This window comes from Ctenopharyngodon idella, chromosome 7 (genome assembly GCF_019924925.1).
Source record: "Ctenopharyngodon idella isolate HZGC_01 chromosome 7, HZGC01, whole genome shotgun sequence".
NCBI lineage: Eukaryota > Metazoa > Chordata > Actinopteri > Cypriniformes > Xenocyprididae > Ctenopharyngodon > Ctenopharyngodon idella.
Genome location: NC_067226.1, coordinates 25,785,388 through 25,802,601, shown reverse-complemented (window position 1 = coordinate 25,802,601; position 17,214 = coordinate 25,785,388). Strand labels below are relative to the sequence as shown.

At 34.5% G+C, this 17,214-nt stretch overlaps 1 protein-coding gene across 1 annotated transcript; it reads right to left on the bottom strand.

Annotated features, from left to right (window-relative positions):
* Positions 1-763: 763 nt before the first annotated feature.
* trmt10a (tRNA methyltransferase 10A) lies at positions 764-6,161 on the bottom strand. Its single transcript, XM_051901376.1, has 8 exons — positions 6,071-6,161; positions 5,068-5,290; positions 3,820-3,982; positions 3,571-3,642; positions 3,403-3,477; positions 2,858-3,007; positions 2,549-2,654; positions 764-1,499 (listed from the first exon to the last, which is right to left on the bottom strand). The coding sequence occupies exons 2-8, from the start codon at positions 5,274-5,276 to the stop codon at positions 1,243-1,245; spliced, it is 1,032 nt and encodes a 343-aa protein (XP_051757336.1). The 5' UTR covers positions 5,277-5,290; positions 6,071-6,161; the 3' UTR covers positions 764-1,242.
* Between the last annotated feature and the right edge of the window lie 11,053 nt (positions 6,162-17,214).

The window sequence follows — 17,214 nt, the reverse complement described above, 5'->3', positions numbered from 1 at the left end:
TCCAGAATGGCAGCACAACTAAAAAAGGTTTGTTTGAGCTGCGCCCTCTACTGTACAGACGTGAATTTGCATTTCTTCCAGCCTGAGGCTTATTTATTTCCCTTTTGGTGTGAAAGGGCCATTATATTTGCCAATTTTGTGTTATTAAAAAACAAACAAGCCTAGTCCATGTGAGAAAAGTAACACAAATGTAACAGATTACTTTCCATGAAAAGTAACTAACACAATTAGTTACAATATTGGGTTACTCCCTAAAAAGTAACTCATTACTTTCAAAAGTAACTTTCCCCAACTCACAACATATAGAATATACTGTAGTATGTATGCAATACTATAATATGTAATGTAATACTATATTTATATGTATTAAGAATTAAACTAAACAATTTCCTTTTAAATGTCTGAGACTGAAAAAGCAACATTCTGTATCAAATTTGCTTCAACAAAAACATCCAAATGCATAAGCATCTCAAATGCATGCGAGATTTCATTAAACTTAAACTGAACAAACATATGAAAGAAAAACAATTGCAAAACGAAAAAAAGACTGAATATCAAGTTTCACCCCACTTGTTATATTCCTTTTACTGGAATCGGACTGTTTTAACAGAGTTTTGTGTACCATCTTTTGCTGTCTGATTGGTCTTTTTTTCTTTTCTGAGATTGGGTGGCTTACATCTGAGTCTTGCCGTGTCCGAGCTTGTTCTCTTGGCCCACATGTAGAAATCTCACTGTGGCAGAACAGCAAAAACAAATATGCAGATTCTGTTTCAGTTTGGTTTCATTTTTATCCTTTCAATTACAGGAATGCGATTTAAGACAACATAACAAATCTACACGTTAGTCAACAGTATGAATTTATAGGATAAAAATATTCTCTACATCAGCTGGTCAAAGTCATCAAATGTTTACAATGAACAAAAGCCTCATTGTTCTAAAACAATTAATACTGGAATTGTTCATTTATTTTCTTTTCACAAGATTTACACTTTATTGGTTTTTAATGGAAAAGGTTGAAAAAAAAAAAAAAAAAAAAAAAAGGTAATTTCTCAATTTTTTAGTTTTTCTCATAAAATATTTAAACAAAAACACCTTCAAGTCCAAGCTTTTGCATAAACCATCTCAAAATTCATACTGAGATATTATTAAACTAAAAGGAAAAATATCAGAAAACAACCAATTAAAAATTTTCAAAAAAAGATGAAACGGCATAAAGTTGTTACATCTCTTTGTTACGTCTCTCTATGCTGTGTTTCGCTCGCTGGAATCTGATTGGTTTAGTAAAGGTTTGTGCTCTTCTTGTTTGCTATCTGACTGGTTCTTTGAGTCCGTTCCCTTTTCTGAGGTTGGAAGTTCTGTGTCTGAGTCTTCATCAGAGTCTTCCTCTCCAAGCTTGTTCTCTTGGCCCACTGGCACAGCTCCCTTCCTCTGTGGCAGAACCGTAAAGAAAGCTTCCTGCCAGTCTCGTTTCTCCAGGAATGCTAGGATGATCTCAAAAACTGCAGCAGGACAGAAAATGATTTGTTAATTTCTAGCGGGAAACTTAAAAGTAGTATATTACTATGGAAACTTGTTTCCACCATAGAATAAAAAAAATGGAACTATTTAACTAAATTTAACTAAAAAAAATGGTGACTTATTTATCTCACAATTCTGACTTTTTTTTCCCCCTCACAATTGTGAGTTTATGTCTCACAATTAGAATTGGGATATAAATGGTTAAGTCCTAAGAAAAAAAGTCAGCTCACAATTCTGACTTTATAACTTGCAATTTTTAAGTTTATATCTCACAATTCTGAGAGAAAAAAAAAGTCAGAATTGCAAGTTTATATCCAAGTTTATATTTTTTTCTCAGAATTGTGAGATATAAAGACAATTACCACTTTTTATTTTTCATTCCATGGTAGAAACCTCCATACAGTACAGAAGAAGTGTCATTTGAATGGATATCTGTTTACACCTGACATTAAGAAGCGATTTCATCAAGTGGATGACACTAAATACAGGTGTAAAAGGGGGGTCTAAAATACAGGTCTAAAATGTTTTGAGCTCATCCACTTTCGACCAGTTCCAGAGGTGGTCAAAAACGTTTTGACTGGACTGCTTTTGTAGTGTAGACACTCATGTTGTCAAATGCATACGAACAGCCACAAAAGACCACCTACTCTCTGCCTACCGACCTAATGCGTAAACATTATGGGAAGCACGCTAGCTAGATGGAATTTAAACTTTGTTGGCTGAAGACCCATTTGGTATGCTATAAATGTGTAATATGTAAATAATATAAGCATATGCTTATTTCGTCCAGTAGATCGAAAGATCTTAAAAAAAAAAAAAAAAAAAAAAGCTCATACATTTACCCATCTATAGGCCCTCCCCCCTAAGAAATCAGGACAGAAGTGGTTGAAAGTGGAAAAAAGAGACAGATTAAAACACCAGGTGTAAACGGGAATGTGTCTCCCTCGTCCACTTGTGATCCGATCAACCAAAACACATAATACCAGGTGTAAACGGGGCTTAGAGAGAATGTAAAAAAAGGGCATCTCACCATGATTGACAGCCAGCACCTTGCGACTATTCATCTTGACGAAGCTGCCCAGAGGAAGCTGAGCATGAGCAATGCCAAGCTCTTGGGCTCGACCAAATGTGATTCCCTGTAATAAAGCATTTGAATTCACCAAAACCAAGAGCTTGTAATGACTTCAGTGTAAAAATAAAAACTTATGACAAGTGCCACCCTATATTCAGCTCAGAATAAAATCTCCTTGCAAGCAGGGCCAGTGAAATTACTTTATGTGACTTTCAGGTAAATTACACTGACTTATGGTAAATTTCCTTCCTGCAACAAGCCACTCACCTTATGGTGGTTGTGGTCCACCAGACCTCCAATCACATAGGCTTTGGCTTCATCCAGCTCTTGCAGCACATTGGGTGAATCAGACGTGAGGTAGACGAGGTCGTCCTTGTTCATGATTTCATGAAACGCTTCAGGCTTGACATGGACATCCTACACCACATTGAAATGACATGTGTTAAAGGCATCGCTTTCCATTATCCAACTTTCATACATCAAATGTTCTCATATAGCTCAACCCAATTCAGGTAAAATTTGCATTAAGAATCATGATTTGTGCAGAATTAATGCGTTTTCTTCTTGTGTGGGTGACAGTTGGTTTAAAAATATACAAAAGATTATTAACAAGACCACAAAACAGTTTTGAGCATTGAAAAAACCCTTATTCAGGCGGAACTAGTTTTCACATTTTTGTGTTGCTAAGATGTCTGCAGCAAACAACAGTTTTGCGACAGCAATTGACATTTACTGTCAGATGACTTTACAAAAGTGTGAACAAAATAAATATTTGTAATATTTATTATTAGTAGTGTCATTTCACATCTTACCTTCCAGTTGACCCAGCCTTTGTTAATTTCATCCATGATTTGCTTTAACTGACCGCCATGATTTGTGAGGTAAAACTGTAAATATGAAAAGGCTGTTAAGGCTTTATGTTTGATTTTAAAAATCACATTTTCAATAAATATATATATGTATATGAAGGAAACATTTGCCTGTACAGGATGTAGGGTGCGTCTGTTCTCAGCATAACACCTCTGAATCTGCTTGTGAAGTTTCTTTACATCCTACTCAATAAGAAATAAATATGCAAGCTTTATTACATTTAGTTCTTTAAAATACCTTTCAACAAGATTTTTCAGTGCAACAGCTAGATTGCATTATGAAAGTGAGCAAAGAGAGTTGTAAGAAGCCTTTTACTGAAGTTGTTGCTACTACAGATGTTGTGAAGGGGCAGAGCTCACCTTGAGCACCATGAGGTTATCAAAGCTGCAGTCTATGACCAGTCTGAGAGAGCTGGGCTCTGCCGACCTGCGCAAACGCTTCTTTCCTGTCCACTCCACTCCGTCGTCAGCCTGCGCTTGTCTCTCCAGTTTCCTCTGCTGTTTTCTCTCTTTCCGCTTCTGTCTGTACATCCAGGGGGAAAAAATACATTAAACCCCAACAGCACTATGACAAGGGACACTCTATAATTTAGGGTAAATTTCATGTCCATTGATGATAATTATATTTCTAACCATTTTCTTCAAAAATATCATTATAATCTCACACCAATATTTTATGCACCCCGTTTTTCAGTTTGCTTGAAATTGCCTTTATGTCCCTAAAATTACAGTTTTTTCAATGTCGACTTTTTTAAGTTAGTTTTGAGTTCAAAATAATAATGAATAAAAAATGTTAAAGTCAAGATTATCTATATTAAATTTATAAATACCTTAGAAACATAGATTGGGTTTAAATTTAATTTCCTTTCCAATAAGAAAATATTTCATTTTATTTATGTCTGTCAATTATGTTACTAACCAAACACCCTCTGAAAACTAAAAAAATGGTTTATCCCAAAACCATGTGACCAGCATCATGTGATGTCATTTTCTTCTGCGGCAGATATTTTGAATACATTATGGTATATATCATATTATTTTTTTCTTTATTTCCAATGACCTATTGTCAAGGAGTATATTAACTGCTCATCAACTACGTTGGGCACATTGTTATGGTTTGCAATGTTTTTATGATTTTAATTCAAATAGATATTCAAATGTGAGGTTAACCATATCGAGAAAATAACATTTGGTTGGCCAGAAAAGGCCTGCCATTGAAATTATGAAGCAAATTGGTGAAATTGTCAACTATGTTACCTGTCAACTTACTATGTTACATGCGTCAACTATGTTACTGTTATTGTTTTATTTAGAAAGCATACTGTTTTTTCTCTTTTTGCTGATGTGAAATGTACCCTAAATTATAGAATGACTCTTCATATAAAAATAATATCAGCATGAGCCACTTAACCATGTATTATTAGAGCAAACATTTTGAATGGTTACTTGTAGTGTTGTTCTTTTTGATTAACTAAAACTATTACAAATCAATAACTGAAATAAAATTTAAGTATTAGATGAAAAACCTATATAATACTAATAATACTAATACTAATAAGTGTCTATAATATGTATATGTATAAATAATACAAAAACAACACAGCTTACTTGCGAAGTTCTCTCTGTTCTTCCCATTGTTGATTCTTAAGAAGTCTCTTCCTTTGTCTTTTAGACAGTGTTTCAGTTTCTCCAGTCTGTACGGTCTCATTTTCATCCTTTGCAGACTCATTTTCATCCTTTGCAGACTCATTTTCATTGTTTGCACATTCATGGCTTCTCTCCTGCACTGCAGGTGCACTGGCCATATCTGTGGCCATTTAATCTGAAGATCCTGGAGTAGCAAATAATATTGAGAGACAGTTTTTAACTCAACAGATTTGGATATCTCCACTACTGTTGTGTAAAAATGACAGAACATTCAGTTAAAATTATACAACAATGTGTTTGAAATTCATAATTTATTTGGGCTTGAAAAAGGATGCTCAACAATTGATAAACGTTAAAATGACATGTTGCGTAAAACCTTTCTGGAGCCTTATGTATACATATTGTAATAAACAATTAAAGAACTGCTTAAGTGAATAGTCAAATTACTTATTTATATAGGGCCACTGGTCGAAACCGTGGGCGAATCTTTTAAGTGAACTGATTCAAAAGATTCGAGTCACTGAGATGAATCGCCATCCAGAGAAGAACTCGTACAATTTAAATAACACCTACACAACCGATGTAACAAAACCCGTTAAAATTTAGACACAATTTGTGGTTACCGTATGAGCGTTTAACCGCGACTATGATGGCTAGAATAGCTTTCTACCAAAGATGGCAACTAACAACCTTTATGTCATTTTTGCCTGTGGTATCATTAGCTCTGACAGTTATTTTATTGTATAAAGGTATTACTTCCATATTATTTAACATGCAATACAGGTTAACTTACGATATCTACGTCTTAATAAGTTCACAAACAACAGCTGGATTCAGAGTCTGACTATCAAAATATGCAAAACACCATAAACGAGCATACCGACGTATGTTATAAAACGGCCCATAAAAGAGTCATAATTTACTTCAAAAAGAGCAGAATTACAAATATGAAAGAGAAAACTACCTCTAAACTGCTGCCTTTGCAGTAGGTCTGTCATCTCATGTGCTATAATATGCTGCGTCATTTAAAAGCGACTCGTTCAGCGTAAGAACGTCCACAGTTCGCCATGTTGGTGAGGGCAAGTAAGGACATTTAACCCAGAAATATCTAATCACTAATAAGGTTAAAAGAGGTATGCTATCTTTTAAATTTCTACATCGATTTTACCCTGTCAATCTTTATATTAAATTAATATTAAATTATATTAAATAATAATAAAAAAGGATTCACTGCGCCTTTTGTGGAGTGGTAGATGAGTCTTTTTTTGTTATAAATTATCTATTACCCCAGTCTCAATGTTTTTTTTCTTTTTATATATATATATATATATATATATATTTGGTGTTTTTGATAACATTGATAACAATTGTTGTGAGTTTACATGTGTATTTACTTGTATATGCTTATTAAAAAAAAAAAGAAAAAAAATCTCTGTAATCCTTTTCATGTTTTTCTGGATTTGTATGAACCTGCCATATGGTGTGAATCGTCATATATCATATATATTCTATATAAATGTACACTTAAACTTAACTTTAACCATGAGATATGCACTGTATATTGTTAAACTAAACCTATACATTTTCAAAGGCAAATGCTTTATAGGCCTAAAAACAACCCTTTACAATTCTAAGGATAATGAGTTATTACAAAAAAGGGTTGGTGTTGAAACCATAATTTATAAGGTAACGATAATTATTAGTAAAGCAAATATTGTTTTCTATTCTGTTATTTAAACACACTCTATATGATATGGTATGTCTGACAGCATGGCTTGCAAAATACCCTCCCAACATATAATGTCACACCATATTATGTTTCATGCACAGGTGGTCAACTGAAATATTCTGCCATCCTCATAGCATACACATTGCTACATGGTAACTGTGCTTTTAATGTAGCACTGACAGAAAAAAGATGCACATCTACAACGAAACTGACCATGAACTTTGCATATATTCTTAGAACATTGGCAAATGTTCTGGCAAGGTTCTCTCAAAGTTATGAACAAACGTTCTTCCAGTAACATTAATCAAATGTTTTGTTCATAACTGGTCTTTAATAATGTTCTCAAAACGTTAGCACAAAAACATTATTTATATATTTTTATATTTTTATTTATAATTCATGAAATTGCATTGATAGAAACTAATATTATAAGTTCACTGAATTAAAATGATAAAACAGATGTTAGTCTTAATTCAGAGCACTGCTGCGAGGGCATGTCACCTGAGTAGAGTTACAGCTAATATGGAAGTTTACATTCCTATTGCTGTATAGGAATGTGTGACAGCCTTTTAACTACTAGACTATCACCTTTCACATTAGCGCTTTGCAACACATATTAGCATATGGATTTGTTGCTTCCCATATATTCATGCTCCTGATCATAGGCACTTTACATAGACTTTCAGATAGATTGCTGTCAATGAGCTCTTAATATGCTTCTGAGATGGTAAAAATACTTTGTACAGCTGACAGATAGTTGTTGGCAAACAGTCAGGAGAGGTTTGCTGGAGTCATTCTTTCAATGCCATTGTGCTTAGTAACAATAACTGATATGGGCTCTAGTAAACAACGCCCATCTGAAGCACTCATTGGAACATTAGCAAATTACTTACTACTACTTTAATTTATTGGTGCAGTCTTTGGAAAAGTACATGTTTATTGGACAAGTAGCATTTTCAAAGAAGAAGGAAACAGAGAAAAGGAAAAAACAACAAAATGATGGTATCAAGTACAATTTTTATTTTTCCTGTAACTTCAAATCAGAGAGCATTTCTCCCTTTTTGCATCCCTTTGTTTTGAATCTCAGTCTTTATTCTTTCTAAGACGCTATAATGCGTATTCTCATCCAATACGTCGCCCATCCATCTTCGCACATACTTCTAACCATTGTAACATAACTTTGTCATCATGTCAGTCTCATTCAAATATCATTTATCAAGTGTAGCTCTTAAAACAGTGATTGCTTATAATTAAACAATGGCCATTACAGGAACATTCAATGTCGTCTTATGACATCAGGTGACTTCTGATTACAAACAAAACCAACATATTGCACATACCAAACAGAAACATTTTTACATATTTACGCATTTATGTAATTCACATATTTATTCTTTTAAAAAATATCTTTAAGTAAACTTAATTTTGTCACTGAATTTAAACACTCTGAAATGATATTATTATTATTTTGATGACAGCGCCACACCAAACTTTGTCAAAGACAGCTTAACGGACTGGCCAGCAGCTCCAACAGCTGAAATAATGAATGAATTCACAATACTATAACATGAGTTATTAAAAATTAGCTATGTGCATCAAAAAAACAAAAACAAAACAAAAAAACAGATATAACAGAAGATCCAAATGTATGGCCTCTGTTATTAAAATGTTCAAAATAATGTCAGTTATAAAGACGTGAAAAAAATAATAAAACCCATTATAATAAGCGATGCTGTCTACACTGGATGTGGCTAGTCATGACAGATTCCAAGCAGTAAACTGATCCACCGTTCTATTTCTGACGTACTTAAAGCGCTCGCTTTACTTTTGATACGAAGGATAAATGGATTGGCAACTGTCGCTTTGTCGCATTCCAGTGTTGACAGCTTCTGGCTGTTGTGGCATGGTCGATGTAGACACAGTGAAAGAAAAATGGCAAAATCTTGAAAATAAACAAGAAAAATAAACAAACTGTTCAAACAGTTTACAATACTCTTCAGCATGTATAGATCAGGCTACTCTTTTGAATTTGAGGTTCAGTCAGATTTCCCATGGAAAACCTCTGATGATTTGTAATGATGCTAAATGTTGTCTAATAGCGTTTCTACACCTGACGCGAGCGGCGTGATGCGACAAAAGACAATAGAGTGCAACAGCCGGGTTCAAGAAGTAAAAACTCTCATAGGGAAATTGATTTTTGACGATAACTTATAAAACTTTACAGACAGCCTTACTGTGAGCTACGAGGTTGCTAATTGATGGTATTTGCTTCTGTTAAAGCCTTCAGCCCACTTTATTTCAGCTTAGTTTTAAAATAATCGTGTTTAACAGCAGAATTTGTGGTGAAAAACTACATTACCCATACATTACCCAGAAAATTCCACCAATCAGAGTTGAAACAAGCAAAACGGCAAAATATTTAGTAAGCCCCACCCACTCCAATGATATATATATATATATATATATTCTCAACCTCTTTAAATGAGTAGTTTTATATTTTTCCATCATTTTTAATTTGATTACGCTGTTCGCAATGCTTCATGGGATTGTAGTTCCTTCCCTCACTAAAGCCATTAAGTATACAGGTTTGTACCTTTGTATTTTTGTCCAATTTTCAAATACTTTTTTTGCTTCAAATCAATGTTTGTAGTGCTATGATTCACCTTGTAGCGGGTTCATTTTGTTTATGGCTTATAACGCTTTAACAATGACTTTATTGAAAAAATTTTAAAAAGTAGGCGGGCACTGATGCACTATATAGAACCCGTTATAATGAGCGATGCTGTCTACACTGGATGTGGTGCGACACAACAAATCTCTGACAGTAAACTGATGCTCCGTTCTATTTCTGATGCACTTCAAGCACTCGCACTAGCCTACTTCTGATACGGGGAACAAATGGATTTGCAACGGTCGCTTTGTCACGTCCAGTGTAGACAGACTCAAGCTGTTGACAACTGTCGCGTCCGGTGTAGACACGGTGTAAAGCTACATCTTGTAAACTGTGTTTTGTATAACAGTTTCTGCATTCAAAATACAAGAAATCCCTTCTAATATCTTTCATTTCTTCACCTGAAATCAATTCACCTGACCTTGATCCATTATCACTGCAGCCAAAAGTGATGAAACTGCAATACCAAATCAAAATGACTTGGTAAACACATTCACTCAAACACTCATACTATACTGGTACTGTGAGATAATAGAGGAAATACCATCCCCTAAAACACTCCATTCACCACATCACCACACATTTGTGTGTGTTCAATGTGGTGGTCTATTCAATACCAGCAGAAAAAACAACACAAAAATATACAATATAAAATTGTAATTCGTTAAGCTCACAGAACACCTCTCAAGGAAGAGTGTTGAGAATCAAGGTCAGGAGAAGAACTTCAGTCAAGGAATGATGGAAATCAGGAGAAATTTTGTGTGTTTTATATAGAGAACCTGTTAACAGCCTTATCAACAGTGTGAATTTAAGTGCTTCATTTTCATTAATCAGTCAATACTGGATATATAATTGTGCACAAATATTGGCCTATTTTTACAATTAGGTTGCCTTCTAATGGTCATAGTTAGTCTTGAAAAACACTAATAATTTATTAATACTGAATACTGTCTCAACATGAATGTCGATATTTCATACTGTTACATTATGATGCCAAAATTCGTAGCATTTAAAATAATAGGTTTTATTTTTCAGTGTTTTATTTTTAAATTATTTAGACAAAAATAGTATAGTAGAGTTCTAATATTGGCTACTTATTGGTTAGCAGCCATAACATGAAAATAATTATTGTCAGAATTTTAATATCAGTGCTTCCTTAGCAGTCAACATTTAAAAAGTTCTCGGTAACACTTTACTTAAAGCCTTTATGTATAATGCATTATAATGGTATTCATAATGTACGTTATAATTAATGATATCTTTTCATAAATAATTGTAACGGTAACACTTTAACATGAACATAACTTGAACTAAGAATAAGCAATACTTCTACTGCATTTATTAATCTGATATCAACATTTATTAATATCAACATACTAATGCATCAAAGGTTGTATCTGTTAATATATTGCTCATTGTTAGTTAATATTAGTTAATGCATTAACTAACATTATCTAATGTAAAATTATTGTAAAGTGTTACCATTGTAACCAAAGTTAAAATGCATTATAATATTGGCAGATTCTTTGTTACATCTGAAATTGTTTGTTTGTCATGTGTTTTAAAGCATTATACTTTCTAAAAGTGTAACAATGAATAGATAAGTATCATAATGTATTATAACTATGGTTACAATTATTCATGAGCAGGGCTTGACATAAACTTTTTTGCTCACCAGCCACTGTGGCTAGTGGTTTTCCAAAGTTGCTAGCCACTCAGCATTTTCACTGGCCACAATTTAGACATTGATACCAAGGGGAAAAACTGCCATATAGATATTTTTAATATTATCTTATAATTTGGCAGCAGGTATATTAGGCTACTGTCACTTTAAGACCTGACACACGGATCCATTATACTGTTACACATGTGTTTTCTTTCTCAACTGTTTACATTCACTTAAAACATAACTGACTGTGTGTTTATGTGAATAAGACTGGCATTTTGACATTATTTTGTGCCATTTGACGGTTTGAGCAAATGAGAATGAGTAAAATTATGTGAAATATGTGCAATCGAATGCAGAAATTCAAGCCCTGTAACAGCAACAATATTCATCCAGAGCAAATGAAACAAGTGAGTGAGGGGAGGCGGGTGTGTGTGTCAACTCGCTGTCAGAGAGATGAGAGATGAGAGCGAGAGCGAGAAAGCGCGGCTGGTATCGTGTACATCTTTTCTGTGGAAAATGAGTATTGGAAGCATTTTAGATGTATTTCAGTTTTGACAACACTACATTGCAAAAAAAATACTTTTATAATGCAATATATATATATATATATATATATATATATATAAAGGCTGTAAGTAAAGTGTAACCAAGTTCTCTTTAACTTATTTAACTGACATCATTCCGAAGGTGCTTAAAGTGATATTTTATAATAACCTATACAGTAAATGCACATGAATTCAACTACCCATTAAAAAAAATCCAATGCAGAAAAATCCATCCACTTTCATAAAGATTAGAGAAGCAGATAGAAAAAATGTTATAACACAGAATGAAGCAAGTGGGATGATCAGGATAAACAAGCAGGCCACAAATAATAAAGGGAGAAGAGTGGGGCGATTTCATGATGAAGGAGATTCCAAAATACAGTGAATAAATTCAGCAAAAAATGGAAGAGACATCAACTCAGAGAAAAGGTGATGTCACGGGGCTCCTGTGTGAAACAAAACAAGAATTATATTAAAAACTGAATTTCACAACGTGGTTTTTCAGTCAGCAATGCGAACAAAGTTATCAGTTAACAGGTTAGTTATTTAAGCCGTATTTAAAATCGAGCATGATCTTCAAGTGTCTCTAAAACCATCCACTGCTTGCTAATAGCTGGATTAATAGCAGGCGTCTTACATTACTCCCCTGCGCCGCCTGAACGCACGCTGGCTGATTTGTTTGTATAATATCCCTCAGCAAAATCTTCTGGCCCGCCTCTGGGTCTTTCCCTTTAACATAAGGCTGTCCTATAAAAAGGTGACCTGCCCGCGCCCCAAGCATCTCAGGACGATGAGTCTTGATATCCAGCAGCAGCTGGCACAACACTGTATCAGCACAAACACATGCCTCAAACTGGCTGACCTTTCTCTCCTCCCACTGCTATGCCAACAATGCCACGCCTCTTCCCTTCTGCCCGTGGGCAGAGCAGACGCCACGCCAAACAAGCTCTTTATAGGTCTTATCTTTTTACCATCCATACCATAGCCATACAGTAGCTTTTGAGGAAATAGAACAGTAGTCATGTATTTTGGTGGTACTGTTTTATGACTTGAGCAGGAGGTGTTAAGATAAAATAATTTTTATTTATACTCATATAAACAAAATAGTGTACAGTCCAGAGATGGGTACTCGACTTAGTGACTCGGACTCGAGTCGCACTTGAGTCGCATTTTAATAGACTTTATTAGACTCGGACTCAACCTGAAATGACTTCAGACTTGACTCGACTCGACACAAAAGACTCGTTAATATTTTAAAAAGTCTTTTACCCTTAACTACTGATATAATAAATAAAGAATTTGTGTTGTGTTTGAATGGTTTTATAATATCTGCGTCACATATATTTCCTTATGTGTCATGGTAGATCGGACTCTTGTCATAAAATTTGATTACGTATGTCCATTGTCCGTGTATTATTTATTATTATTGTAATATTTTAAGTACAGTAAAAGTACATATAAAGTATACAAATAAACAGTACAGTATCTGTACTTTTACTCAAATACTTGATTTGTGTACTTTGTCCATCACTGAATTAATGAGATACAAATGGCATCAAACATTTTTATTCATAAACAGAAAAAATTGACAAAATAGTGGAATAATATTGTGAAATAGGGCAAAAAGTGAAAAAGTGACATAATATTGCAGCAATGTGGATCCAAATTCTATACACTGTACAGTCTTAGAAAAAATGTTCTATATAGAAGCCTAGGGTTCTTGAATCAATTGTAAAGAAGCCTTTATGATAAAAGGTTCTATATAAGGAGAAATGTCTTAAATGATTGCATAATACTTTCATGTTTAACAGATTATTTCAATGTTTCTAGTGAAAAAGTGTGTTTACGAGTTGTTTAATTCATAATTTAATCAAAATAAAAATGAATTAAAACAAAATAAATTAATTAAAACTAAATCCACAAAATGATCCCATGATGGGAACCCTTAACTCTTTAAGGTTCTGTATAGAAGCTTTTCTTCTAAGAGTGTAAAGTGTTGTGAATCATTTTGCAAGACTCTAAACCCTGTAGTGTTAACGACAGAGCATGGCATCTGCAATACCAATGTTGAGGGTTCGATTCTAACACACAAACTGATAAGATATTTATATCCTGGATGCACTGTAAGTCTGTAAACTTTTACTGTTAGTTTGGATAGAAGCGTCTGCAAAATGTAAATGCAAACACAACACTCTAAAAAAACAGGTGACTTTCAACTTCCAACAAGTATAAATAACCCATAAACAACCAAAAAAGACAAATTTTCTTTATAATCAAAGCCTCAATTTCTTTCAATTTCTTTTAAGTAATTCAAATTAATCAATATAATGGCAATGATATATTCCCAGCCAACGCATTGCCTTTAAGGGGCAGTTGTGGCCGAATGGTTAGAGAGTCAGACTGGTAACCCGAAGGTTGCGTGTTCAGCAGAAAATGGCTGCCCATTGCTCCAGGTGTGTGTGTCATGGTTTGCAGTGTGTGTTCAGTACTCACTGTTCCTAATGTTTGTGCAATAACTTGGATGGTTAAATGCAGAGACAAATTCCGAGTTTGGTTTATGGTACTTGGCCTTCACTTCACTTCACAAATATGTCTACAGGTCTGATTCAAACCTTACTTTTATTTAGAGGAAATATCAGATTTATAATTCTTTAGCTTATGAGAATCTAAAATGATTGTTCACCCAAAAATTACAGTTCTGTCATCATTTACTCACCGTTATGTCATTCCAAAGTTGTATGACTCTTTTTTTCTTCTGCAAAACACAAAAGAAGATATTTCAAAAAAAGTCCATGTTTTTCTGTATATTAAGTCAATGGGGCCCAATGTTGTAAGCAATTGTAAGCTTACAACATTGTACAGCTTACAAAACAGCTGTAAGCAATTTTTTTTAAGGTAATTTTTTTTCTTTTCATACAGGTTTCAAACAACATGAATAAATAATGAAAGATACATTTTCATTTTTGGGTGAACAGTCCCTTAAAATGATAGTATATAATCACCATCACTGATTTACAGTATATACTTAAATAATTCAAGCAGTCTTTAGACATTATTTATCTAAAATGATGCTCAAGAGCTATTAAAGGTTTGAAAAGCTATTTGGCATTTTCAGTTCAAGCTAAATCTGAAAAATTGTATCAAATGTATTGAATCTTTTTTGTTGTTGTTTACATTGTTGTGTTAATCTATACAATATAATACTTCCTGAGTTTATACTATACTGAGTATGTACTGTAAATCTTAAAGGGTTAGTTCACCCAAAAATGAAAATTCTGTCATGAATACTCACCCTTATGTCGTTCCAAACCCGTAAGACCTTCGTTCATCTTCAGAACGTCAGAACGCCGGCTCATTATTGGCCGGCTCCTGTGTCAGCGTCACACACGTGCCTCGTGCTGCTCATGTGAACAGCTTCTGCTAATACTGAGCCGGCGTTCTGACATAGAACCTGGAAGCGCTGAACGTAAAAAGCATAAAAGAATGACACAGAAGAGAAGATATTGTTGAATAAAGTCGTTATTTTGGTTTTGTTTTTGCGCACAAAAAGTATTCTCGTCGCTTCATAACATTAAAGGGGGGGTATAATGCTATTTCATGTATTCTGACTTATTTACACTGTTAAAGAGTTGGATTCTCATGCTAAACATGGCCAAAGTTTCAAAACACGAGTTGGACGTATGACAGAGTATTTCTGTGCCAAAAATCCAAAATTCCAAATCCTCATAAATTTCGCGGTCTTTTTTCGAGTATGTGCCTGTGTGACATCAGAAAGGTCGGAATTCCTTGTACGGGCACTTCTCCCAGAAGAGCACGCGCGCACACGTCGACCAGAGTGAAAGAGCAAGAGCACGCCCATCAACGCACATTTGGCTTTACGGAAATCGTCGGCAGTGCTGCACAGGTCACAGGACTTCACGAAATCAACAATGTCACCAAAGAAGTGTGTTTTTGGTTGTGAGGGAAAGATAACCTTGCTTCCCAAAGAACCCAGCGTTAAGTGGAGCTGAGAGTTTTGTGCTCGCGCATTACATTGATGCGCCCTTGATATTTGTTATTAAAATAACCATAGAAACTGATAGTTGCAATCACTTTTTTATTGGTTAAAATGAATGCAGAATATCCCGTGTTTTTCCGTGGCTGCTTGAGCCATCGGGATCGGCGCTCATGGTTTCATAAACAAAGCCCAGTTCTACGCTGGATTTACAGACCGTTTGAGTGGTCACAGCGGTAATGATGATGATCATGAGTCGGAACTACAGGTGGTGAGTAAAACTGCTTCAAATGTCTGTTTTGTTGGAATCTCATCTCAGCAAACTAAGTGCATATAATGTAAACAACACGAATGTAGTGAATTCATAAATTCATTATTCATCATTCACTATACGCTATATTCATTATAGTGATTCAAAAGTTATCCAGGGATAATGCGATGGTGTATTGTGTGTGTTTAAATACAGTTGTTTAGCTGACCATTGATAGCTTGCAGATGATCGCTACGCAAAAGCTGCGCGTGCTCGTCACTCTTTAGCTCCGCTCACACGGCACGCCTCCAGGCGCTCGGCTGTTTTCGGAAAGACTTGGTACAGCTTATCTATCTTTTATAAATATGATAAAACTAAAGACTTTTTGGACATATGAAGGATGCATTACTACTCTATAGGTACTCAAGATTAACATGAGATTGGAAGAAACTGTGTGTGATACCCCCCCTTTAAGGTTGGTTGAACCACTGTACCGTCACATCGACGGTTTTAACGATGTCTTTAGTACCTTTCTGGAACTTGAAAGTGGTGATTAAATTGCTGTCTATTGAGGAGTCAGATACCTCTCAGATTTTATCAAAAATATCTTAATTTGTGTTCCGAAGATGAACGAAGGTCTTACGGGTGTAGAACAACATGAGGGTGAGTAATTAATGACCGAATTTTCATTTTTGGGTGAACTAACCCTTTGAATATCTAAGTATTAACTTACAAAATAGTATTCCACAATACTAAAAAACAAAATCAAACAATGTCTGTGCACCTGAACTGTAACAAAACAATGTTTTAAACAGGTATGTGAGATGACATTAAGTAATCAAACTGAAAATGTCTTAAAGATCTTGGAAAAAGACATGTTGTGTAGCTAGAAGATAAATACATTGCCATTCTTGTATTTTGTATTGTTGTATGATTATTTAGCATTTTCAGTTCAAGCAAAATCTTAAAGGATTAGTTCACTTTAAGAATATGGAAGGCGGTCGGCGGAAGCTAGTTATTTTATTTTAAAACATGTTAAATATGGATATTTTTGGATATGGATACTTTTCTTACACAAACGCATCGCTTCGCTTCAGAAGGACTTTATTAAACCCTGGAGCCGTGTGGAGTAGATTTATGATGGATGGATGCACTTTTTTTCAAGCTTCAAAAAGGTTTTTTCTGTGTGCTATAAAGCTTTGGAGCATCAGGGTGATTATTAATATAACTCCGATTGTATTAGTCTGAAA

Excerpts from the sequence above, each read along its gene's own strand:
- trmt10a (XM_051901376.1), bottom strand. The coding sequence starts at position 5,276 with ATGGCCACAGATATGGCCAGTGCACCTGCAGTGCAGGAGAGAAGCCAT. Across the intron at positions 3,478-3,570 it reads GCACCCTACATCCTGTACAG|TTTTACCTCACAAATCATGG; the intron begins GCAAATGTTTCC and ends TCATATTTACAG. Across the intron at positions 3,008-3,402 it reads AAGGCTGGGTCAACTGGAAG|GATGTCCATGTCAAGCCTGA; the intron begins GTAAGATGTGAA and ends AATGTGGTGTAG.